The 26359-nt window shown below is 39.5% G+C and overlaps 1 protein-coding gene across 8 annotated transcripts in view; it reads left to right on the top strand.

Annotated features, from left to right (window-relative positions):
• chd9 (chromodomain helicase DNA binding protein 9) overlaps positions 1-26359 on the top strand; it is an 86133-nt gene that overhangs the window by 17870 nt on the left and 41904 nt on the right. For 6 of the 8 annotated variants that reach the window (XM_053229613.1, XM_053229615.1, XM_053229614.1 and 3 more), the window contains exon 3: positions 19371-19780. In XM_053229613.1, the coding sequence (XP_053085588.1) occupies positions 19371-19780 (410 nt within the window). Of the gene's footprint in view, positions 1-2845; positions 2982-13336; positions 14565-19370; positions 19781-26359 lie in introns of those variants that run through there. The other 2 variants (XM_053229617.1, XM_053229616.1) reach the window with 2 other exon arrangements.

The raw sequence follows: 26359 nt of genomic DNA, 5'->3' as shown, positions 1-26359 counted from the left end.
ACACTGGAGACTCCTTCCTTAAATGTTAAATAAACATCTCCTCACAGATAATGGCACCATATCAACCATCACAGTTTTTCTGTTTATATCTGATCTCCTACAATATTGCCATATACCCAGTGTTCTCGAGGGAGCTTGTAAAATATAGAGACAGTGAGCTATGCTAATTTGTTATATAACTTGACACACAAACACGATTATTCGTCTATGTATGAATGGCGATTTTAGGAATGTGGTGAATCTGTCCCTATTATGTTGACAGTGAGTGTTAACAAAGTGTCCTCTCAGCGGTCAATCTTGATCTGTTTCATGTGACATCACTGTATGACCGCATTGCCATATTTACAACAGAAGATTCTGACCAGAGTCAACATGACTTTGATGTGGTGAGCTGTGGGATGAGACAATAGCCATCAAATATATGATATATATGATATATGATATATGATATAGATGATTTGACTCCATTACAAATGACCGAACAATCTCAGCAGCACTCAGGCAAGAAAAATCGGATATCAGGTAAGTTGGCTGGCTAGTTACATTGGCTATGTTGTAGCTATATATGTCATGCTAAACAAATTATCTAACCATTTGTCTGTGACAGATGAGTACAAATGCTGTTTTATGCTGTTGTTTGTTGCTTTACCATGCGTAAAGGCCATATCTACCTAGGCTACATAGTTCACTGGCTAATTTTAGCTTGCATATAACATCACTAGAAAGTTTTGTTTCTATTTATAAACTTTGGTGAAGTGATACTGCTGTTTGCTTACCTAACTAGAGATGACATCAAGTTTTTTATCTTTCAAATACTACATCTTGTTTTACCAACCCATCTAGCGACGAAGCACTGCTAGGGTTCTATACTCTTTAAAGCCCTCAGCCTCTGGCTGGTGTACGAAGACGGATTGTGGATTAAAAACTAATGCTGAAAGTTTTTCATTTTTGAATGTTCCGCAATTGGTTACCTGCCAATGGTCATAAATACAGTGGCTACTAGAAATAAATCATGTGACTGAAACAGGTCAATACGGAACATCAGCCGTGCCAGGGAAGGCAATCACATTTCGTATCCATCATTTTTATAAGCAGTTAAGTGCTGCAGGTGACAGGATTTTGTAATGTCACATTGCTTATAAGCTACAAGCTAGAACCTCTGAGGTTTAGCCCTGCCACATCAACTGTAGTGTTGATATAATCTTTTCACAACTGTGAAGTGAAATGTCTTTCAGAATCAAGACCAGACTCGTGTTTTGATTTTCAGAGCATGCAACTTGTCTCTTGTGTCTTGTCTGTGGTCGTAGAGGTAAACATGTCATGTCATCTTATTGGCATGATTAAGTTGGAGGTCGCTAGCGAGATGCACTTCAGCAACAGTTTGATTTATTTTTTATTTTTTTATTTTTTTAATTATTCATTTTCCAAACCTTTTGAAAGAGCACTACAGCTTAATTTGAAGCCAGGTTTATTCATGTAAGGAATAGAATACTTTAAGGTATGCTGTTATAGGAAAAATATAGCGGCAATCAGCGATTAAGGGGGCCAAGCACTTTCTGGCACCGCCCCTTAGCAACAGAAGCCGTTGGAACCATTAGTTGTAAAGTTAGAAATTAACTGAAATCTTGTCTGTTAACTTCAGGTCATGTTGCTAATAATCAACGACAGGGTGGTGTAATGAGTTACGAAGTTAGTTATTTTCCAACAACAGCACGTCTTACATTCAAAAATGTTTTATTTACTAATGAATGCCGTGTTGTACACTTTATCCATTTATAGACATGGAACATTCACATTATGACTTAAAGCAGCTATAAACAGTCATTTCCTCACCAGCTACAGCGCTTGTCTACTTACTGAGGAGGTGCAAATATCAAAGTCCTGAGGACTTTCCCGTACAAAGCTTTGACACTGGAGACTCCTTCCATAAATGTAAACTAAACATCTCCTTAAAGAAAACATCATCATATCAACAATTATCTGTTTTTCTTTGTAACGTAACATTTCATACCGTATTAAAACGAGCGCATAAATATAAACCTGTGATTTGCCTTATAGCCGGAACTACTTTCAGAGCTGCTGTTATAGAAAAGTAATCAACACTTACAACCAATCAGATTTGAGAATTTACCTGTGCTGTTGTATACTATATGTGGTACATTATATCGTAATATACAATTATTATTTATTTTTATTGTTGCTGTTGCTGTGGAATTATTGCCATCCATCGTTCAGCCACAGCCCAAGTTGAATTAAAATCTATGCTGGTTTCTTTCTTAGAGTTAGAAATTGTGATTCATGAAATTGTGATTCCAGATCGTAGATTATGTATGCACCCCACTTTTCTGATAGCTGTGTGTGTATGTGTGTGTGTGTGTGTGTGTGTGTGTGAGGGAGCAAAAGGGGGAAAAACCTGCAGGTGCCTCTTTTTTACGCTTCACTGATTCCAACTTGAGTTTTTTCCCCCTCCCACTTAAGCTGTGTGAAGTGCGGAGAACTTGTTGTGTGCATGCGATCTGGGTGTTTATGTGCCTGTTGACGTGTGTGTGAGGCTTGTGTTGAATCGCTGGCTTTGTTGCTTCCTGACCCTGTCACAGTGAGGTTTATATAACTCACTCAGCCTGACAGGCGAAGACCAGAGACCAGAACTGTAACGTGACACTCTGTCAGACACACACACACACAAACACACACACCCCTGCTGCTGTGTGTGTGTGTGTGTGTCTGGTTCATAGATAGTAATTTGTAATGGGTGGGAAACTGCTGATCTGAGATCTGTTGTAGGTGAAGAACACTGGGAGGAGCCTGCAGGGTTAAAGATCAACAGGAAGTGGTGTAGAAGAGTATGTTGGGAACGGAAGAGGAGGGAGGAAGAGAAAGAGAGAGAGAGAGAGAGAGAGAAAGGGGAGAAGGAGGGGCAAGTTGACTTGGCGTTGGACCACACTAGGGCACGTGGGAACGGAGCCAGATCAAACTGAACAGTAGGTTAAAATCCAACGGCAAAAACTTTTTATGTTTTTCTGTGACGATTTTAACTACTTTATATTAGTTTATTAGTTTTTTTTTTTTTAGCTCTGTGTGTTTGTGTGTGTGTGTGTGTGTGTGTACGCGTATATGTACGTGTGTGTGTTAGCCGGCTGGATTTAGTGCATTTGAGAGGAGGAGGGAAAGACGGCAGACGTTTTGGGCGATGAGACAACTTGGCGTCCTTCCATCACAGCATTTTAACCCCTCACACACCAGAGCGATAATACACACATGGCAGCAAGTTATGTAACTTTGGTCTGAGTGTAAAATCTCATCTCAGATTTTATATTGACGTGTGTGTGTGTGTTGTGAGGTAATAACTTGATTATATATGTATGTATGCGTGTATATATATATATATATATATATATTTATATATATATATATATATATATATATATATATATATATATAATGTATGTATGTATGTATGTATATATATATATATATATATATATATATATATATATATATATATATATATATTTGTGTGTATGTATATGGCTGTCACATTTTAAGGTTCAAAAACACTTGGCACTGTTTTGTGTATGATATTTCATATCTTTGTGTCATGACCTGTTACTGCCAGGTGCTAAAGTGAGTGTGTGCGCGTGTGCGTGCACGAGAGTCGCTCACCGATTGGTCACACAGTCGACAGGTTTTTCAGGTAGTAGCTGGAGTTTTTGTTGGTTGCCATACTTCGTGTCATGGTGCTGGGTTTTGTTTACAGAAATTAACAATACACATTAAAAAGCACTCGTCTAGCATGAAGCATGTTAAAGTGTAATGCTGCCATATTTCCTACCTGTCGTCCTACTTGTTCTTCCAGTGTCTTCCATTTTATGTGTTAATATTTTACTCAGAGTGAGGCACAAAATGGAGGTTGTTTTTTTCTAACTATTGAAAAAGGAAGCAAAGTTAGTTAATTTTAGGACTGAATATTAAACCTTGATAACTCTGTGTGTATGTGTATGTATGTGTGTGTGTGTGTGTGTGTGTGTGTGTGTGGACCCTACAGTATGAATTTTCAGGATCCACCCCCAATAATTAAAATACTTAAGACAGGATCTGCTTTAATTTTGAATTAGAAGCATTTTAGAAGATATCATGTTTTATTTATTTTTGAAATCATTTCATACAAACTGGATGGAATTCTCATCTGCAGTCAAAACACTTAATAATTAATAATAATAATTATTCTAAAAGTCTTTCCATTTTAACCCTTTCATGCTCAGATTAATTTAAAAGTAAATGGATTGTCTGTCTGTTGGAATATCGTAAGTATGTAAAGGATGAAACCGATCATTATACCTGAAACAAAAAATTGTAACAAAAATTGCTAACGTAGAAGTCTAAAATATTTTATGTTGATCACAAAAAATGATAAATTATAGATATTTTTTTATCAATATAGCAATATTCTTTGATATGTACAAAATTTACACAGTTTAGGACGGCTGCATGATATGCAGGTGATTTCAGAGGTGTAAAAAAAACCTTTCTTCTATCTGAAAAAAAAAAAAGCTCATGTGTTCAATGGAGTCTGGTACAAAAATAGATTTTTAAATTTAATTTCATTTTACTTTTAAGTTTATGTAGTTTGTAAAGATATACCAAAGACATTCTGCATTGAGAAGAACACAAATTAGGATAATTATAGTGATGTTTTCAATTATTTGGAGATGATTTTACATCTTATATTTTCCTAAAAAACAGCCTTAAGTAAGACCGTGGACAGACTTTTGATCATAGGGAATTTATAGCTTTATGGTGTTGTGTAGTTACACTGAAAAAAATATAATCCTTAGATCAGCATATTTAAATTAAGGGCATTTAATTGAAAATATATAAAATAATGTAAAATATGTTTCAATAAATAGTAAAAAGGTAAATAAAGCTGGGTTTTTGTTTGACCCATTAAATAAAAATATGTAAATTTACAAACATAACTTGGACATTATATCCATTTGTAAAAGCTACATAAGGCCATAATCAGTTTTTAGAGTGTGCTGTTGAGTGCAAAAGTTTGCGTTCCCTTACAACAGAAGAAGTTCAAATTTATTGTACACCAACAAAACATTTAGCTATTATTTTTTAAAAATCTGTTTATTTATTTGTTTACCTGTTTGTTTTTGTTTGTTTATCGGACTGTTATGGGACCCTAAATTTCATGTCCAACTTGTTAGTATTATTTATATTTGTAGATAAACTGTAATTGTAAAATAGAGATGTATTTGCATTTTTACCATTGGAAAAACTATGGCAGGGGGCGAAAACTTTTGCACTCAGCAGTACTAGATGCTCATTACAATATAGTGTAGGTAAAGTTGTGTGTCCAAAAGTCTGAGTTCATTACAGTGACCTGTTTTTTTTTCTGTTTTGTGTTATGAGTCAAATGTGAACTTTGACTCAATGATTTACCAACATTTAACGGCACTTCAAGATTTAACGACATTCTCGGAAAGTTATTTTTAAAAATCACTGAATATCCTGTTCACACATCACAGCTGATGCTTTCAATCATTTCAGACAAAGCAAAATTTGTTAACTGCCATTACTGAATTACTGCTTTTGATAGCCGATTAAAACAATTCATGTTAAGTTTGTTGTATAAAAAAATAAACACTAGAGTGTCAAAAGAGAAAGATGACGGATCGGCTTGCCACTCAACTTCTGCAGTCCATAAATTATGACGCAAATTTTATTAAGCACAAAATGATTATATATACCGCTACATGATTACATGTCATACTTTTTATAATTACATTTAATGATATGTAAATTCCTGTTATCACTTACGCCACAGCAGCTATAAACAGCCGCTCCATCAGAGGCTCTTAAAGAACATAAAAGATCATAAACGTGTAGCTTGATACCGAGAAACCAAGAAAGCGCGAAGTCCTCAGTCCTCAGGCTCGGAAAATGTAAAGTTACAGCTTTACCTCTGACACTGGAGACTCCTTCCAAAAATGTTAAAGAAACGTCTCCTCACAGAAAACGTTAATCATATGTTTTCTTTATTAAATAGCAGCATGTTTATTATTAGACTTAGGGCATTTTCACATGAATCTGTGAGTCCACACCGATTCTGGGCTCGTTTATGGGCGGGGCTCACAATCAGAGAAGAATTCGTTCCAAACCATGGATCAACTCCGCTTTTCCATACTTTCATGCAAGCTGGATAAGGCTCGAAAAGAGCTTTTTACACTTTTCACGCAATCATACCGAACTCCGTGCGCAAACGGCAGAGTCTGAAAATATAAATACATTTTAAAACGTGTGAAAACAATTTTAGATTATGTGGATTGTCCACCACACTAGTCCCTGTGAATTCGTTGTTGTTATAGAAACATTAAACATATCAGAAAAACGCAAATCCACGTGATGTGATTTACAACCAGAACTATTGTCAGAGCTGCTATTATAGAAAATGAATCAACACCTTGTGGCCAATCAGATTCGAGAATTCAACTGCGCTGTGTTAAATCGATATAGAAGTTCACAGAAAGTCACAGAAGGTCACAGGTGGGTGAACGTTCCCTGTGAAAAAGAACAAGCGCTGCTTTCAGTGCTGCTCCACTGCGTATGACTGAAATATGTTTTGGCCTCCGGTGACTCGGCACATTTGCATGCGTGGTTCAGAAACTCCTGTGAGTCGAAAGAGATGGTGATCTCACTGTGATAAGTGGAGCGTGGGGTGTGTGCCTACATGTAGATCCCACGGGCACCTGTTTGCTCTCGCTACAGGAAGTGGAAAAAAATCAAATAGGCAAACATGCCAGGCTGCTATTTAACTCTGCTTGCAGTGCCGTTCAGAAGTATTGACACCCATTAATTTAGAAAAAGGATAACGTGTGATGAGTGATATTTTGAGCTAGTAGTTCAATTTAAAAAAACAAAACAAAACAAATTACTGTTTTCTAGTTGAGGCAGATGTGGGTATAGCATTGTGAATGTTCTGACCATGGAAGGAAATCTTTTTCGGATGATTACTATAAATATCGCTAACTCTGCGGGACGGATATAGGGCTGTTTCATAAGTGACAGAGAAGGAGTCGAGATGACTGTTCTTGCAATTCAAAACCGTTAGCCATCAATATCACTGACTGGTTTGCCCCGTCCCACAAAAATACATTTATCTTATACACATTTACCTTTTTTTTTTTTTTAATCACATCTATGATCCAGAAGGTTCAGCTCCAGCACATGTGAGTCATATACACCAGTATAATTCACTTTTTATTTTTTTTTTATGAGTTCACTACTAGTATGATATAGACTATAGATTTTTCTTCTAGCGCAATTCATCATGACGTATGGCCTATAAAAATAGTTGGGAACCCCCCAATATCTGAAAAAAAAAAAAAATCACAAAAACTAGTTTTGGAGATATTCTCATCGAAAGCCTAGGTGACAACTTCATGATCGTCCAGTTAAAAGCTCTCTAGAAACATGTATGTCCCGCCCCCAGAGACGGGGTCTTGTTTTACAGTAGTAGCTCATTAGTTCTTTGATTGTTGGCAGTAAACATTGTTCATCTGCGCATTTTTGGCCGTGCGTCTTCCCACACTCTGTTTCCTTTTCCAACCATCGCTTTTTAAGGAAAAAATGGTTGGAGTTTATTCTTTTTCAAGAGAGTGGAATTTGTATGGGGTCAAAGTTAATCTTTTCACTGTTTTCCAAATTTTGCTAGCCTGCTAAGCTACCGTCAGGTTTGTTTAGATTCGGCAGGGGTGTGGTGTATCTCAAACGCTATTTCTGTCATGCAAGTCAGTCAAAGCAGTTCAACATGATTGCACTCTGACTTCTTGTTTCAGAAGGAAATTCATCAACATACAGAATCAAATCACAGCTAAGAAGCCAAGTCACAGGGATTTTAAATGTCATGTAGAAGGACACTGTGTCACTGCAGGTCATCTCTGTGCCTCACGGTTACTCCGTTGGAGCTCTAGTTTCACATTCTCACCATGTTTCATCCAGATACACCTGTTTCCTCTTACCTCCCACTAAGTGGATTGGTGACTCCAGATTGCCTCTAGGTGTGAAAGAGCATCTCAGCATTCCTGCCTCACATTCATAGACACCGGATCCACCATGACCCTGACCAGGATAAAGCAGTTACTAAAGATAAATGAATCAAAAAAATGTAACATTAATGAGGTCCACTCTCGAATTTGACCTACACTGAAATCCAGTCCTTGACAGGCACCCTTTCTTTTCCATTCAGACTTAAAACAGTGCAAAGAATCCCTGGAAGTGTCCGTTAGTTGAACATTTATGCTTTGGAATCCCCCGTAGCGTGAGTGCGTGGATGACTGCACTTCTGTTTGTGATTTCATCTTCGTCAACACAGCAAGTTTGGCGCATGAAGGTTTTGGGAATTAGCTGGTGAGATGAATAAAGTGTGTTAAATGCTAAGCTAAGCAGTGCTGTAGCCATCTGAAACCCTGTTTGAAGTCATAGAGATAGGCACGTCTGTGTGTGTGTGTGTGTACGCATATGATGGAGCAAGAGTCTTCAGGGAGCCAAGCTAGCCGATGCGCAACTCGTGTGCATGTGCATATGTTGGAAAGGCCTCTCGGGAGAACTGAGCATTGTGCTTACTGGTGCTCTACCGTGTGTATGTGTGTGTGTGTTTATATCTTGGTGAGGACCAAGTGTCCCCACAAGGAGAGGACTATCTGACAGTTTTGACTTTGTGTGCACATTTTCAAGGAAAATGTCTTTTTTAAAAACAAAACTGCAGCTTTATAAAATAAATAAAGCTTTATAAATTTTAAATAAAATAAAATAAATAAAAGAGCCAAAATATTTCTTTTTCGCTGTTCGGGTTCGAGTTAGCTTTAGGTGGAGGTTTAGCATTAATTATCTGCATTAATAATTATATCACTGGAAGGTTCTCACAAAGAGAGTAAGGCAAATGTACGTGTGTGTGTACACATATGTTGGAAAGGGGCTCTCTAGAGAGCTGTGCTAGCCGATACTCCACTCTCCGTGTGTTTGTGTGTGTGTGTTTGTGTGTGTGATGGAAAGGGCCTCGCTAGGGGGCTTGGGTTGCCAGTGTTCTGTCGTCTATGGGTCATTAATAGCTGCTGCCATGTTTAATGGGTTCAGGAAACACTGCTACACATCATGTCCTGTTTCATTAATCAGATTGTGCTCATCTCTCTCCCTCTCTTTTTCTATGTCTCTCTGTCTCTCTGTCTCTCTCTCTCTCTCTCTCTCTCTCTCTGTAGCTCTTCTCAGCAGACTATAACTCCACATTAGCCCACAGCTCCAGTCCTAATTATGGAGCCTAATCTTTCTCCTGCAGCCCATGACACCGTAATCTATATTAGGTTAACTAGCACACCGTATATCCTCTGATAACGCCATTGTTGTATGTATGTTCATATCAGAGCAAATATTTCTAGTAGAAATGGGAGAAACCATGTGAACCGTAGTCTCTGGTGTAAGGGACATGTACATTCTTTGTAAGGCACAGCTGTCTTACATTTCATAAGAATATCAGTATGAACCATACATTAACACACATCTCACAGACTGGTGTGTACATGTATTTTTGTTAAGGTTCTGTTTTACTTTTTTGGTAATGATATGATTGATCTGTAATAGAATTTCTCCCAGTTTATTCATTTCTAATCGACTTCGGAGAATTGGAAAGTGAAAGCAAGATTTTGCTTGTGAAAACACTAATGTACGAGAGTTCATTCTCTCTCTCTCTCTCTCTCTCTCTCTCTTTCTGTCTCTCACTGTTTCCATCTGTCTCTCTCTGTTCCTGTCTCTGGCTCTCTCTCTATCTCTCTCTGGTCAGATAACTATTCAGATTTTGAGACAGCCCTGCCCCTTTTAGCTAAACCCCTCCCCCTTTCAGAGCACAGCTACTTCATCTCATTTGCATATTAACTGTTTGGTTGCCATGGAGCCTGTGCCATTTGGGCCACGTGATTGTGTCAGCATGTGTCTGTTCCCCCTGCTGCTCACTGCCAGCACATTACTGCCACACACACAAACACACACACACACTCTTTCACTCTGTATGTAAGTGTGTGTGTGTGAACCATATGTGTATCTGTTTTTCCCCCTTTGGTGAACATTTCTTTCTTTCTTCTATTTCCACTTTCTTTCTTTCCTACTTTATTTTCTTTATGTTTAAGCTTTTTATATTTAATGTGAATACATGTTACTGCTGTTGTGATTCTTTTGGCATGCTTTTCTTCGATTCAGACATGTTTTGTGTCGATTACAACATTATTCTGTATAAAAAGCTTGTTATTTTCTATGCTTCTGCCACTAGGTGGTGGATGTATTATGTTTTCTGGATGTCTGTATGTCCGTGCATCTGTCCATCCATCTGTCTGTCTGTCCACTATACTCATTACCACAATATATCACAAAAACTAGAGGGGGAATGTAGGATTTATATGGAGTTATCTTTGTAACCATAAGATGAACTGATTAGATTTTGGACCTGATCCAAACAGGGTCAAGGTCATAGCAAGGTCAAGTGTCTGAAATAGTTTTTCTTCAATAGCTTCCTTCCTGTTTGAAGTATATTTTACGGATACTTCAGGCAAACAAATTAGTAACTTCTACTTGTTTACGTGTAGCTCTACTTCTTAACTTCATTACACTCCCACTCTATAGAGTGTATAAGGGACCCGTTATCTCTGTCCTAAATATGTTCCTGCAAAAATTTATCATCATTTTTTTTTTAATTAATCATATCTTTAATAACTAGCCAAGATTGATTGAACCATCATGACATATGTCTGAATTTGGTACTATTTCTGACTGCACAAAAAAGACATTAATTTCCACCAAGACCAGTCATGTGTGGTTGATTCACTGAAAAATGACCTACTTGTGTATAATTTGACTGATTCCCTGGCAATCACGTTATCTGTTCTGGGCCTACACTGTATCCCAAATGCTGCGTCATGTGATCGAGTTTTCCTAGAATTCATTCGGACCATTAATGGTTATGGGTCATTTGGGAGTGTGTATAAAGATACTACTTTGCAAAAACACAGTGCTTAGCTTATTGGAAGCTAATATCATTTACAGCAGTGCTACTGGGATTTTTAAACACCTCAATGCCAAAAACAAAATAGCAGCAGCAGTAATGTGATCAGAAAGTAACCCTGATGAAGGTTGGAAGACGACGAACACAAGTGGTGCATGGAGAAATATATGCTTTATTCTCTACACCTACCTTACACGTACAGTGTGATCCAACAAGGTAGGGTGTGTAAGGCCTGATTTATACTTATACATCCGTGTATCTGTGAACATATCAAGGCATCGAGTGTGGACGGTCGCGTAGGTGCCTGCCTTCATACTTGCATGTAACATGGTCATGTCCACTCGAGGGCAGAAAATGAAAAGACAGACAGTGTGGATGGCTCATATTAAAACAGAAATATAATAAGCCCCATCCACTGCATAACATCTCTGAAACCTTTTACTAAAAAATGAAAAAATACTTACCCAGACCTGCCGACCTTTACGCATTTTGCATAGGAGCTCCGCATTTTAACTTTGTAGTACATTGATTAGTGTGATCACTTAAAAATATGCGAAAAGAGCAGTCTTATTTTTCCCCCCAATAAAAACATCAGATGAGCCGATCAACATAATGAATCTGGGATGATTGACAGTTGTGTAGGTGTTTTGAAAATTGCCTCCCCTGGAAGGCCTGCCTCCTTGTGGTCAAAAATAGCTCCTACTCGACAAAATGAGCTTTCTTCTGATTTGCTTCCTGTTCTCTTCTCTCACCCACCTACCAGCCAGCTTCCCCCTATCGTACGACAGGGCGAAGGCTAACACCATGCTTCCGAGACACGTGAAACCAGCCAACCGCATCTTTTCGAACTGCTGCTCATGCTGCACCACAGGGCAGCGTAACACACTCTGACAAAATCACTATCTGCCCTCTTCCACATACATGAGCTCACAAATGCCCATAATTGGCTAGTGCTGCTGTGATTGATAAGGGAGAGAGAATATAACACCCCTTCCACCTTGAGAGTGCGGCCAGTTTTGCTCTCTTAGATTTCTGGTCACGGACGGATGGCTCCGAGATTTGAAAAATAGCTCAAATGCTTTTCTGTCACTCCACTCTGGAGCCCAAAAAGGCCAGTGTCAAATTTAACGCTTTACAAATAATTTTAATGATAATGATAATTGGAAAGTGATTAAAACGCTGGTTGCTCTTCTGCACCGGTCAGCGCAGACACGTTCCAACAGCATGGTCAGTCCGGGGTGCACTTATATGCGGTGATTTACGGTTAAGCACCAGGTGCTTTGGGGGGAAAAAAGCTGCCACCTGTCTGTTTTATTTCTTAATTCATTGCTCGTTTTCCTAGAATAGTTTTCTATATCTTTATATTTCTAGTGGTGTCTATATCTTAACTAGGGGTGGATGAAATGATTAAAAAAATAAATAAATAAATAAATTCATATCACGATAATTAAAGACATTTCTACTATACACAATATGCATCACGGTTTCCTAACAAACTGCCAGCAAAACTGTAGTGTTGCATTTAGAAATAAACCTTTAAAACGTTTATGATTATACTTTTTTGTCTACAAATACATTTTTACAATTTTAAATACTCAGAACAGTAGAAAACTTTATCAAATCTGCTTCCAGTTATTTAAAAAAAAAAAACACACTAAATGTATAATGATATCACAATACACACACAAATGCAGTATCTCAGAAATGTGCACTGTGATAATTTATCACAATAATGATATTATATGGTCATATCACTCAGCCCTCATCTTAACTAACACGGACATGTGGCAGCTTCCCCCCAAGCACCTGGTGTTTATTTTAGACAAGTGTTTTGTCTGTATTGAAAATGCACTGCATATTTTCCCAGGCCATCGCACATCCGGTCAGTTGTGGTCTGATGGACAGAGTAGAGAGAGCTGACAGATTGTGCACAGCAACAGATGAACAGATGAGAAACAGTAGATGATCTACTGTAGAAGAGCTACAGTTGAAGAGAAGCAGTAGAAGAGCTACAGTAGATGAATAGCAGTAGAAGAGCTACAGTAGAAGAGCTACAGTAGAAGAGCTACAGTAGATGATCTACAGTAGAAGAGCTATAGTAGATGATCTACAGTAGAAGAGCTATAGTAGATGATCTACAGTAGATGATCTACAGTAGATGAGAAGCAGTAGATGATCTACTGTAGAAGAGCTACAGTTGAAGAGAAGCAGTAGAAGAGCTACAGTAGATGAATAGCAGTAGAAGAGCTACAGTAGAAGAGCTATAGTAGATGATCTACAGTAGATGAGAAGCAGTAGATGATCTACAGTAGATGAGCTACAGTAGATGATCTACAGCAGAAGAGCTACAGTAGATGAGAGGCAGTAGAAGAGCTACAGTAGATGAATAGCAGATGATCTACAGTAGGTGATCTAATCTACAGTAGAAGAGCTATAGTAGATGAGCAGCAGTAGAAGAGAAGCAGTAGTTCATCTACAGTAGACGAGCTACACTAGATGATCTACAGCAGAAGAACTACAGTAGATGATCTACAGTAGAAGAGCTACAGTAGATGATCTACAGGAGAATGGTGGATGGAGGGATGGAGGTGTAATACTTAATAATGATCTCATTTTGTGTTAAATGCACGCATTCTGAAGGGAAGATAATAACGCAGGATAGATGTATAAGATGCAATCCAGTATATTTAGGGTTAATTTGTGGACGTTAATGCCATAATGGCGATGCTAGCCCCCTCTGCTGGCCCACGCGCTCGCACAGAGAGAGAGAGAGAGAGAGAGAGAGAGAGAGAATTTTTAACGACATCTCTAATATTCACGCTGATGCATTTTGATGCGTCGCCTTTTTCGCTTTGCTCCGTTTTGCGCGCGCGCGCCGCAGCTCGCCACAGAGGACAGGAGCGACGGAAAAGGAGGAGAAGGAAGAAAAAAAGGACGTGCATAAATACCGTTTCTTTGTGTGTACAAGGTGGAGCAGCGATCGTTTTTCTTTTTTTTTTTTTGTTCTTATCCGAGATGTGAAAAAAAAGGAGGAAGAAGTGGTGGACTGTGAAAGTGCAGGCCGTGTGTGAAGGCGAAGAAAAGAGAGAGAGAGAGAAAAGAGAGAGAAAGAGAGAGAAAGAGAGAGAGAGAAGCGCGAGACCGAGCGGAGCCGCACGCGGCAGAATGAAAGAGTGGCGGATGAGTGCGGCGCTGTTAAGTGTTGTTGTTGTTCCTCCTCTCTTTTAATTCCTTCGCTTCCTCGTTTTTCTGCGGTTGTAAAGAAGTGTGACTGCACGAAGGCCGGCGAGGAGAAGGAGGAGGTGAAGAGACCTGCTGGGGGAGGGAAAGAGAGAGAGGGGGAGAGAGAGAGAGAGAGAGGGAGGGCGCGAGCGAGCGCGTGTAGCGGAGAGACAAAAAACCCGGCGGAAGGACAAGACTTTTTTTTGTGAGGCGGCTGGAAGACAGAGGAAGGAAAAAAAAAACCGGGAAAGACAACAAGATGTCGGCGGTGAAGAGACCGAGAGGACGGGTGAGTGCTTGTATACGAAGCGGCAACTGATGGACAGATGGATAGATGGATAGATACGTAGAAAGAGAGCGCGAGAGCGGTGGGCTCGCGCTGCAGACTCGCTCGATGGCCGCCATCTTGCGCTAAGCTGTTCCGCTTCGCGCCTGCATGGCGCCTCGTCAATGTAGCATTAGCGTTAGCATTAGCACAAGCGCGTTAGCGTTAGCCAGGCCTCGGGGTGGCAGGCTAGGGGTGAGTTTTGCTTTTCCCCCCTTTATCCCCCCATCACTTCTTCTGTTCTTCCCCACCCCTTCCCCTTTCTCTCGCTCTCTCTTTCTCTTTCTGGCTGTCTTTCTCTCTCTCTTTCTCTCGGTATCCATGTATTTCTGTTAGCTAATGTGCTAATGTAGTGTGAGAGCAGTGTATCATTCATCGGAGAGTCCCGCGTGCGTTTGCAGTCCTGTGTGTTATAAAGCGTTATAAAGGGTTTGTGTTTGCTTTTTCCGGCTTTTCACAGGCCGCACTCGCAGGACGAGAGAGGCTGAAATCACTGCAGTGCTGGCAGCCTGTAATTTCAGTTATTTATAGATGTATTACACAGCTGCAGTGCTCCCACTTTGGTGCATTCTCTCTATCTCCGTCCCATTCCCTTTTTCATTTTCCAGTTAACTCCCTCACTTCCTCCCTCCTTCCTCCTCCCTCCCTCTCCTGTTATTTCACATCCCATTTTATCCTTTCTTTCCTGCTCAAATTTTCCCTAAAATGGATTAATGACTCTCTCTCTTTCTCTCTGTGTGTGTGTGTGTGTGTGTGTGAGAGAGAGAGAGAGAGAGAGAGAGAGAGAGAGAGAGAGAGAGAGAGTCAGAGTCACGTGACTCGCCTTATGCAGGCCATGTTTATCCTCCACATGAATTAGTGTTTATTTTCTCTCCTCCTCCTCCCCCTCTTATTGTTTCTCTGCTTCTAGATAGTTCTCTTTATTTTAACGTCCAGGAATAAAAGCACGAATCAGAACCAGAGTTCGTCTCAGATGGGGATGTGTGTGTGTGTGTGTGTGTGTGTGTGTGTGTGTTTATAGGTGCTCCCCTGGTCTCTTTTCCCTTCTCTAAGCTCTCTCTCTCCCCCCCTCTCTCTCTCTCTCTGTGTGTGTGTGTGTGTGTGTGTGTGTGTAATGAAATAAAGGCAGTCATGTATAATTCACGTTATGATCGTGTAGCAGGCCGGGGCATGCTGCTGACTGTATTATTCATGCTGGAATGGCTGACGTGCCGTCTGTCTGTCTGTTTTTTTTTTCTTTCTTTTCTTTTCTTCTCCCCCCAACATCTCACCCATCAACCCCCAAATAATGTAGTCTCAGCAGATGCAAAAAGCGAGCACAGTTACGGCGTTTTCAAACTGAAGACATTATGAATGTAATCTTATTGTTATTTTTTTCCTCATGGCCAAATCAGTAGATTTTAGGTCTAATTCACCTTTCAATTCGAGTGTATCGTTTATTTCATCCTCGACATGTTTTGTATCGCTCCCATTCCTTTAGCTCTTCTTCTTTTTCTTCTTGTCACTTCAAAAGATGTCCTGGTAATATATAATATATATGTAATATCGGCTTTTGTTCACACATGAGCTCTCTTCATAACTTCCCTAGATCTCGTAACGGTAGATGGCCACGTCACCTCTCTGGGTTGTGTTCCCACTTAAATTAATCGCTGTTAAATTCTCGTAAATGTGTGTGTGTGTGTGTGTGTGTGGAAGAAGCTGTCGAGTGAACAGGGTAAAGCCAATACAAATCAGAATTTTGGTTCTGTTTTTGAAAATGCTTGATATGATTATATGAAACTGATATCATAATAAATCTCGCCATCTTGGGAGTTTTGTAACGCTCAGGTGAGAAACTCGGTCGATCCTCAGGGTAATAAGTAGCCGACTGGACGTTATTGTTTTACCTGTTGTTTTATTTCTGCTTCTTTATTTGGATAATTAATTTATTTATGTAAGTATCATTGGAAATATATATGTATTTTTTGATAGGTTTGCATTTATTTATTTATTTATTTATTAAATATAAAATTCTTGTTATATCGCCCTTCCCTACCATGAACTGTGTGAAACTGGATGTTTGAATTGGTGTCTGGTGGTCAAGTTAATGAAATGACTGCAGTTCACATAGGTGTGTGTGTGTGTGTGTGTGCGCGCACATTAGGGTTGTTACAGCGTCATGGTTTCACGGTTAGTCATGGTGTATGATCGGACAGTTACCACACCGTTAGCTGTTTCAAAAGACATTAAAATACATATCAGTCTACTGCGAACTTCTTGTTTTTTAATTTTTATTTTTTTTCCTCCTGAGGTTCTCCTCCGTTTTGTCTCCAGCTGTGATGCCCCCTTTTCCTCTGAATTCCTTTTAAGTCATACTACAGCATCCTCCGTTTCTTCTTCGTTTGTGACCGTGATATCTGTGATAAATTTTTGACACGTCTCCTCAATGATAAAACTCTCACGTCTGGACAGCTATGAAATAACCACAGAAGAAGCAGTGAGTTTCTAGCGGGTTATATTTTATACCGCCTGGACGTTTGCGTCATGTGGTCTTATGTTCATGCTCCATTCACATCATGACGTCCGAGTGGTCGAAGAGGCGCTGGAGTAGAGAAGAGACGCTGGCTCTTACTGCAGTATGGGGCGAACCAAGGTTTTTAAATTAACAAAAAAAAAAAAAATTCATTAAAAAAAGCCAACCAAATAATAATAATCACGAAACATACATAAGAAACATACATTTTATGTTTCACAATTCGGAAAGTGGTTAATATCTGAGGGAGGGGCACTGATATGCACTATGGGATTAAATACGGCAAGTTGCAGCAGAACAAACAATTTTTTTCCCCATCATCTGCATAGAAAAATCACGGACATGTGTATCTGGACTAAAATGATCGGACGGAGAAAAACACCGACACGGCCGAGCCGGACGAAAATAAAACAACCGAGGATCATTTTTAAAATAGGAAAGTACTCCAGGACCTTGTGTACGTTTAATGCTGTCCGGCTAAGGCTTTTGGCTGTGTTTGGACCACTACTGTTTTAAACTCTCAGAGAAAAAACACAGCACTGGTGACCAGGACTAACGAAACAACTGTCTAATTTAGCCTAAGCGCCGCTGCAAATTGCCTTCCTAATTTTTATTTTCCCCAGAGCACACCTTTCCTGGCAGCTATGCTCTCTTTTGGCTTATAAAAACAACGGAATAAATACTGGTAATTTAATGGAAAAGTAATTCTGAGAAAAATAGGAAAAAAAGAACATTCAGAAGATGTGATCTGTTTTTGTCCTTCTGTTATTTTGTCATGTTTATATATACACGTGTGTAGGTAGGCATGGAGAGACTTTACCTTTAATTCTCATCCCGGGCGTCTGTTTTTTAAATAGTCGCTTAACTCGTAAAACTGTAATGTTGTAGTTATCATTCTGTGAAAATCTCAACCTGCTAACATGAGTAGTGAGCATGTGTGTACATGTTATTCCCGCTCAGCAACATGCACAGGCTTTAGTGTGTGTTCCAGAGAGAACAAGCTGTATCACTTAGCCTGGAGAGTCTGAGGAGAAAAAAAAAAAACATGGAGGATTTCCCTTGTTTTCAAGCGGAGTGTGTGGGTGGCATCTCCAAGCGCCACAGCACACCGCTGCCGGAATGAACGAGGTCTTGGATTTAAACTCCTCCACAGCGGGACAGCATTGCACCCTGGAGTTTTATGATCCGAGTTAGGTCGAGTCTAGAATAGCCGGGAAGTCTAAAATCTAAATCCCATGGAGTGAAGATTAATCCTCGTGCTGTGTGAGCCTGTTGCTCCGACTGCACGTAGGGAAAATAAACATATTACAGGAATTAATTTCGCTCTATGACGTATAAAGTGTACCTGATTGGGACTGTCCTTTCTGTACTGCTGTACATCATAGTTCGCCTACCTGTATCAAATTCCCTTACAAGAATGAGTGTGTGTTTGTGTAAACGCAGCTCACGTACACTACAGCAGGCTTATGCTGAATTTGATTAGTGAAAGGAACACTGTGTTCTTTTTGGGCTGTTCTCTGCAGGTGGGAAAATGGCAAAGTTCTCTGTATGGTGCACATTTAAGGCTGGGCAATATGATGAATACTGATATTGTAATAAATTACATCACAATACATGTTTCAGTGATATTGCAGACATTGTGACATTGTGCTTTGTACTGTATTAAATCATTGTTTTCTTCCTTTTCCTTTCAATGTAGACATTAAAACATAGTGGTAGTATCATTGTTCCTTACCTTCTCCTTTCCTTCTTTTCTGGTTACTTTCCATACTCTTCCCTTCCCTTCCTGTTTCCTTCCCTTCCCTTCCTCTGTACTTCCTTTCCTTTTTCATTCCCTTCCCTTCTCTTCTCATCCTTTCACATCTTTCCCTTTCTTTGACTTCCTATTTCCTTCCTTTTCCTTCCCTTCCTTTTTACTTCCCTTCCCCTTCCCTTCTGCTATACTTTCTTTCCTGTTTCCTTTCCTTTCCTATTTCCTTCTTTTCTCTTCCTATGAACGATAAACGATGCGGGACACAATTTTGTTGTCTTTCCTTATTTTTTAAAATTTGTATAATGAAATATAGAGCATGTTTTTGCTGAGGCTGTTATCATTTATGACAGACTGATGCTCACTTACATGCAGTAATTGTTAACATTTAAATATTACATGCAACGTGCATTTAAATGAAGATTTTTAACTGTGTGCTGTCTTTAGGATGCATGTAAACACATTCACTCAATCTCCTTTCTTCTTATTTTTTTGTTCCCCCGTCAAGCCTCCGAAAAACACTAATGGTTCAAGCAACCAGGCCCGGCTGCTCAGCCCGCCGATGAAGAGCAGCTCCTCCTCTTCTTCCTCCTCCTCCTCCTCGTCTTCGTCTTCCTCGTCTTCGTCCTCGCACTCGTCCTCCTCGGAGAAGCGCGTCCCCAAGCGGCCGCAGCAGATGGAGGCGTCGTCGCTGGAAGACAAACAGCAGAAGGCCAACCGCATCATCTCGGAGGCCATCGCCAGGGCGCGCGAGCGGGGCGAGAAGAACATCCCGCGTGTCATGAGCCCCGAGAGTTTCCCCAGCTCCTCCGACTTGCACAAGCACAGAGCGGGATCCTCTAAATCCAGAGGGAAGAAGGGCTGCAAAAGCGCCCGCATCATCAAGTCTCCCAGAGAAAAGCAGAAGAGTCTGATCAAGTAAGAGCTGCTTCTCATCATTTTTTTTTTTCTTATCTATGGCATATACTTTTGATTCATTGCTGTCTGGCTGGATTTCACTCCGCAAATAATCGAATAAACCAAAAAGCAGGAAATAAAACATTCACCAGTGTGTGTTTAGGGCTGAAAATGTGTTCTCAAAAGTCTTTGATCTGTTAATGAGACGTGCAGAGCTGGAAAAAGAAAAAAAAAAACAAACAAAGCTTTGCAAAGTGCTAAATATCACAAAAATCCCCCAAGCGCGCAGAACACGGAGAAATGATTAGCTAATTATATCATTCAGTAACTCATTTTGTGTTGTGTATTGCATCCGTGGTTTTATCGTCTCTTTTTGTTTATTGGGCTAAATCTCTAGAACTCGTGGTGTTTCTGTGGCACTACAGCTCTGGAAAAAAAAAAAAAAAAAACAAAATATGCTGCAACCCAAAACTCACAGCGTGATGGATTCACTTCCTGCAGGCGAATCGATTCACTTCCTGCAGGCGAGTTGATTCAGAGTCGAATCGCTTTCTCTACGTGCAATCAAACATTTCTAGAGTTCTAATTAGAACTGATCCAAGACCACATTGCTCAGATGTTCTCAAAGGTATTGTTTTGGTTCTAAGAAAGTGTGATTACTGATGAAACCACAACCAAGAGCGAGAACGCACCAGGGTTCAATTCAAGGACTAAACTCTGCAAACATGAAACATGAATTTTGCGTGCTGTCTCTTAGTCAAACTACTGACATTTCTAGCTGGTTGTTTTGAAGGTTGCTTTTTCTCCTCTTTCATCTATTTATACTGTTATGTTTTGCGCTCTAGTGTTTATAGCAAGTTTTAACCAAATCCTCTGAATAACAGGAAACTCGTACACAGCTGTTCAGGTTTTGCATGGGTAATTGATAGGAACCGAAGGCCATCTGGGGTCAAATCAGAGATTAAGGCTTTTTTTTTTTTCCACTTCCAAATTTGCCTTATAGTCGTTGAGCAGGCCTGTTTAAGAGACATTCTGTTGTTGCCAAGATGGTAGGAGCAAAGTTCAGGTCTATTTACTGTCTGCTAACTTGCTGCCTAGTAGCTGTTAGAAAAGAGAGAACAAAAACAATATGGAGAGAGACACACACACACTTGTGTGAGGGGAATAGAAATTTTTAGCTCCAGAAGTCCATAGCTGGTGAATGAGTTTCATTTTCATTTCATTCATTCGTTTCATTTCATATGTATTTTCCTGAACCTGTGCATGTTAACTTGATGGAGTTGTTAAAGTTTGTCACTGGAGTGATTTCCTCAACAGATTTTAGTATTTTAAACCTGTCCAGAGGTTTACGCTGCACATTCATCAAGTTTAATTTCTGTCAGCTGGTCACACACCTGAGATGTAAACATCAGTGCACTTGAACCATAATCGATAATCAGTCAGTTAGTCAGGTCTAAGACAACGGAGCGGTCGAGAGTAAACTGTGTTCAAACATCGTCTTTCTTTAAAAGGGCGATCAAAACTGGCATTACTCATGTCTCATATTACTCACGTCTAGATAAAGCACTCAAGTGTGTCCTTTAAAAAGTGAGCAGCGCTGGCTTATATAATATTTGGAACCGATGAGCTGTACATGTACAATAGTTCATGGAGGTTTTATACCTTAAAGCAGCGCTTTTCTTTCCTTTTTTTTCTTTTTTTTTTTTTTTAACCTTTCCTTTCTCTATTTTCTTCTTTCCTTTCCTTTCCTTTCCCATTTTTTATCAGCGATACATGCATTTTTTAATGACTAATTTTTCAGGGATTTTGAAATTTGATTTGGCAAATCAGCTCCAGAACATTCAACATGTTCATGATATTGCATGCATGTAAGATGTAGCTATTTGAGTGAGGGCTGGAGTCTTGAGTGTGGCTGGATGAGAGTAAAGCAAGAGAGAAGTAGGTTGTGAGAGAAAACAAGTGCCTTGTCCCTGTGAATGTCTACCAGATTGTACTGGATGCATGCAAAGAAAGCATCTCTGATCAGTAGTGCCAGCTGTGGATCGGTTTTACCTTTTAGCTTCTTTACGGTCATTATTCTGGGAAGGACAGAATCTGATCCTCGATCAGCACTAACCGACTGACATCATTCACAAATTTGTGCTCTGGTCCAAGACGCACCTGTTAGGAGAAACAGCGAACACGCGCGCCGGCCTCTAATTACTACCATTATTCTCATTTTACAGTTAATGATTTTTGAGGGAACTGTGCCGCAAAAGGATGGGCCTTTCCCCCATTTTTTTTTCACCCACTGTGTAATATGAGCTTTAGACGTGCAGCAGTGTAAGTAGATGAATCGAGTTTGACACAAATGGTTTAGCTTTGTATTGGCACTGCTCTGAAAGCTTGTGCTGAAACGTCTGGCACTTATCATTTACCTCATCTGAAGGCTCTTTGTGATATAAAGTAGCATTTACACAGCACACGCTTGGTGTTACTTTCTGTTCATGATCACAGAAGGAAGGAAGGAAAACTATTTTAGCCATGTTCTTGAGGCAGTAAAATGTAAAAAAATTAAATAAATAAAAATAGGTAAAAAGTTAAAGTGTTAATTTGCCACAGTAACAGCTTTATTTAATTGCTAATTTGGATTGGATCAAACCATTGCCTATTAACATCAGCTTAGCTAATGCCATTCCAAAAACATCAGCGTTCACTTGGTGTATGTCTTTGTTAATTGCGTCTTCATTTGAGATTTTTCTCCGTACACCTGTTTTTTCTGCACAGTGTAAATTCGAAGATGTCTGAAGCTCCTCATTGAAATCAAAAGATTATTTAGCAATCATCTGGAGCAAGGAGCTGAAATTGTACAATTGTACAACACAGGAACCTTTCACACTGCTAGAGCCTCTGTTTTCTGGTTTTCTCTGGAGATGGACGAGTCATAAATCCATTAAAGCTGGACTGTACTTGTTTTTAACACGTACGCAAGACGACTGCCGCGAATATCCTGCAGTCTTTTGGAGCCTTGACTTTGCACGTTCTCAGAAATTAACACAACGCTCCACGTGGTGCAACACCAACGTAAACACTGGGGTCAGTATAATATAGCGCAGTGTGACATAGTGCCTGCAAACAACTAAGAAACTAGCGCTTTGTCTCTCATCACATACGTGTGTACTATTCTAAACCACTGAGTACTAACACTAACTGGTTTTCCAATTACAGTGAGTGTTTAGATTTTAAAAACCTCCCACATAGTCTTCAAAGGTCTTTTTCGTACCAGTCTTCTGGATTTTCTGGTTTAGTACTTTACTTCTGGTTTAGTAAATATTTATGATGACAATCACGACGACGGTGGAAAGATTTAACAGAGCTTGTGAATGTGTTTAACAGCGATAAATCAACTTGGAAAATTGATGAACAGTGATGTTTTGGCTTTGACAAGTGTGCAAACAGTGCCTAAAAGCTGGTAGGTAAAATGGCTAGCTAGTTAAGATAAGTAAGATAGTAAGCTACTAATATATACAAGTGAAAGATATTCTGCCAAACATCTTTATTTTCTTGGTTATGTTAAAATGCAAGGTGAGTTATAGCAGGTGTTTTGTTTCCACCTACCTGTGAGTTCCTGATTCAAGAAAGATCTTCTACACGCTGATTAATCCGACTAGTAAAAACAGTTCTAGCATCAGCCAGGTTGCTTCGTGGCCGATTTGTTGCTGAACCTTGGGATGGGATTCATCACGAGCAGCTCAAGCTGATGGTATGGCATCGAGAAGGTGACTTGTTTTGTGAAAGTCAATAAGGTGTAGGTTTTTTTTTTTTATTTTCTTTCTTTGTTTTAAACCTACAAATTAAAAACGAACATCCCGGACACTAAATCTGCTCATCCCGGCCGCCCAGTTTTGTTTTGTCCACTGTTCTGTCATATAAATGTCATATTCAGCTGGGTTTAAATAAAGATCATACAGAGTTGAGAGCCGTCTATAAAACCGATTGCTCGTATCTGTGAGGATGCTGCGTCCTGCACTATATCACAAGGCCAAGTATGAACATATTCAGCATTCCAGCTCATCCAGGAAAAAGCAGCGGGTGTGAAATTTCTGCACAGACTTGCCAGCTATGGTAAACAAATTAGCTGTGTGACTGACCCAAATACTTCAGCTGCAAGCTGCACAAAAGCCGAGCAGGATGCATGTTCTGGTTGCACAAGACGGGCTTTTATTTTTAGATAGATGTGTTTTAATTTACTCCCCAGACTCGGTGTTAGAAAACCGTCGAAGCTTGTTCTGCTCATGGTTTATATGGATATGGAGGCTGTTCAGTTAAATAAATTGAGTATGAAGGAAATGTACAAGAGAAGAGATCATACCAGTGTGCCTGCATTTTAAACCTACCGTTTAAAATCATAAGAAACAGGATGTTGTAATCCAGTTTCCTCTTGCAACAGTAGCACTGTGCTGTACAATTGATGGTTTAGACCCAGAGTTTGTCATATCCAGATTTTTCTTGAACACTAAACAAGTTAGTCATCCGCTTGGAATCAAACATTAGGCATTATAACCAGGGGAATAGACTAACTCAGAAGTGTTAAAGCATCTCAGTTTTATACACGAGCTGTATTCTTTATACACTTATTATGCAATAGAGCTCAGTAGTGAGGTTCAGGAAGTAAAAATCTCTCTCTCTTTTTTTTTTTTTTTTTTTTTTTTTTTGCCATAGAGAATTTTATTTTTAGCATGACTTGCGCTTAGATACAAGATGGAAGCTACAGTTCAGCCTGATGTCAAGATTATTTAAATAAAAATATCAGACGTAGCACAACACCATTTTTTCTTTTCAGATACTGTTCCTGAAACCCTGAGTATCAATATCGAGATCCAGTAGATATTTTTTATTTAAAAACTACTACGCTTTAGAAGGTTAAACTTAAGTACTCAATACATAGCTAAAAACAGGACTTGAACAAAACCACAGCTTTCGCACCAAAATCGTGTTACAAATATAATAAAATATAAAGTATATATATCATTAAAATCAATACTAACAGAAGAAAGTGCCAGTATATCCCTTTATATGTAAGCATTTCCAGTTAAAAAACATTTCTTTTTTTCCCCTCTGGAATCTGATCCACCAGTTTTTTGCTGATGTCAGCCATCTCTTAGGGGAAAAAAAAAAAAAAAAAGATCACAAAGCGACACCGACTAATCAAAGATGTCGCTGTAACCATGGAAACAGGGCAATTGAATCGACATCACGTTATCTTGCCTTCTGGGATTGGTCCATCATTTGTTGAAAATATCTCTTTAGAATCACTAGGAGGCCAATAATTATAATCTGAGAAGTCTGGTGAAATACATGACGCCACATATTAGTAGAAACTGGCAAGATTTTCAGTATATTATGGGAACAGTAGAGACTTTTCCCAGTTTTTTGATTTGAAATAATTTCCCTAAGGTCATGATTCATCGCATAGTGTAGGGAAAGTGATTCATTGACATCATTCACAATGCATTGTGGGCACTGTATCTGGATCTCACAGCCTTTTTTGAGAATTTTTTTCCTGAGTTCATGAAACACCTCGTAGTTGCTTGGTTCAACAGTTTAAACTCTGCTGAAGAATGTTCTGGAAAAGTCTGTGGAGAAATCGAGCAGGTTTGTAGTACATGGTACAGCAAAGATCGTTTTCTCATTGCTGGTGTAATTCCAGCTTGGCATCCGCATTTCAAATGAGACCTTGTGCAGTCAGGGAACGTGTTATCAGCACCTTCTCAACCCACAGCTGTGTTTTTGGCATCAGAATACACCGTTAGCCGTTACTGGCGTCGCCATAAAGAGCTGATAGGAATCACAGTGTGTTTGGTTATGAAGCAGAAGCCAAGGAGAGGTCAGCCTAACCGCCAGCATCCCCAGCCTAAACACCAGCATGTACTGTTTCAGCCAGCTCAGTTTCCCGTTGGATTGGATAAACACCAAACAGGATTTTTGTTTTTAATGAGGATGCATTATTTGGCCTGTAATGCAATTAGTCATGGTGTAATATGTTAAAAACGAAACCGAAACCTGGGTCATGATTCGGAATAGAGCTGGGTATAATATCCATATTGTGAAAAAATGATGTCATAAAACACTTCTGAGAAATCATTGATATACTCTTTTAAATGACTGATTTGAAAACACACTGCATTTTCAAAACAATTGCTTTTTGTTTCATATCTATTTTCTAAATGAAGAACCATAAAACGAAGGCAGAATAGTGTTTTTCATTCATGTAAGGCTGTATTGTAGTATTTTTCACTTCTTGCATTAAATCGGTATATAAATCAAAGACTGAGCCGACGTGTGATTGTGATGAGCTGTTGATCGAGGGGTTTCTGTCGCTAGATTTGCCTGGAGTAAAAGCACAGAGCCCCACTAACCCGCTTCTCTACATCACACACCAGTGTAACTGTCAGCAGCACTGAGCTTAATCCTTCCCCGAGTCAGTCAGCGAGACGGATCAGACATTCAGACATTGTGAAGAAGACGATGAGATGGATGGATGACGGGTTCATGTGCTGGCGAAGATGTGATTGGGCGTGAGCCGGAGAATGCTTCTGAGGGAGAGAATGTGTGTTTGAA

Source organism: Pangasianodon hypophthalmus, chromosome 25 (genome assembly GCF_027358585.1).
Source record: "Pangasianodon hypophthalmus isolate fPanHyp1 chromosome 25, fPanHyp1.pri, whole genome shotgun sequence".
Lineage (NCBI taxonomy): Eukaryota > Metazoa > Chordata > Actinopteri > Siluriformes > Pangasiidae > Pangasianodon > Pangasianodon hypophthalmus.
The sequence above is the reverse complement of the archived record's forward strand: the minus strand, read 5'-3'. Positions and strand labels throughout refer to the sequence as shown.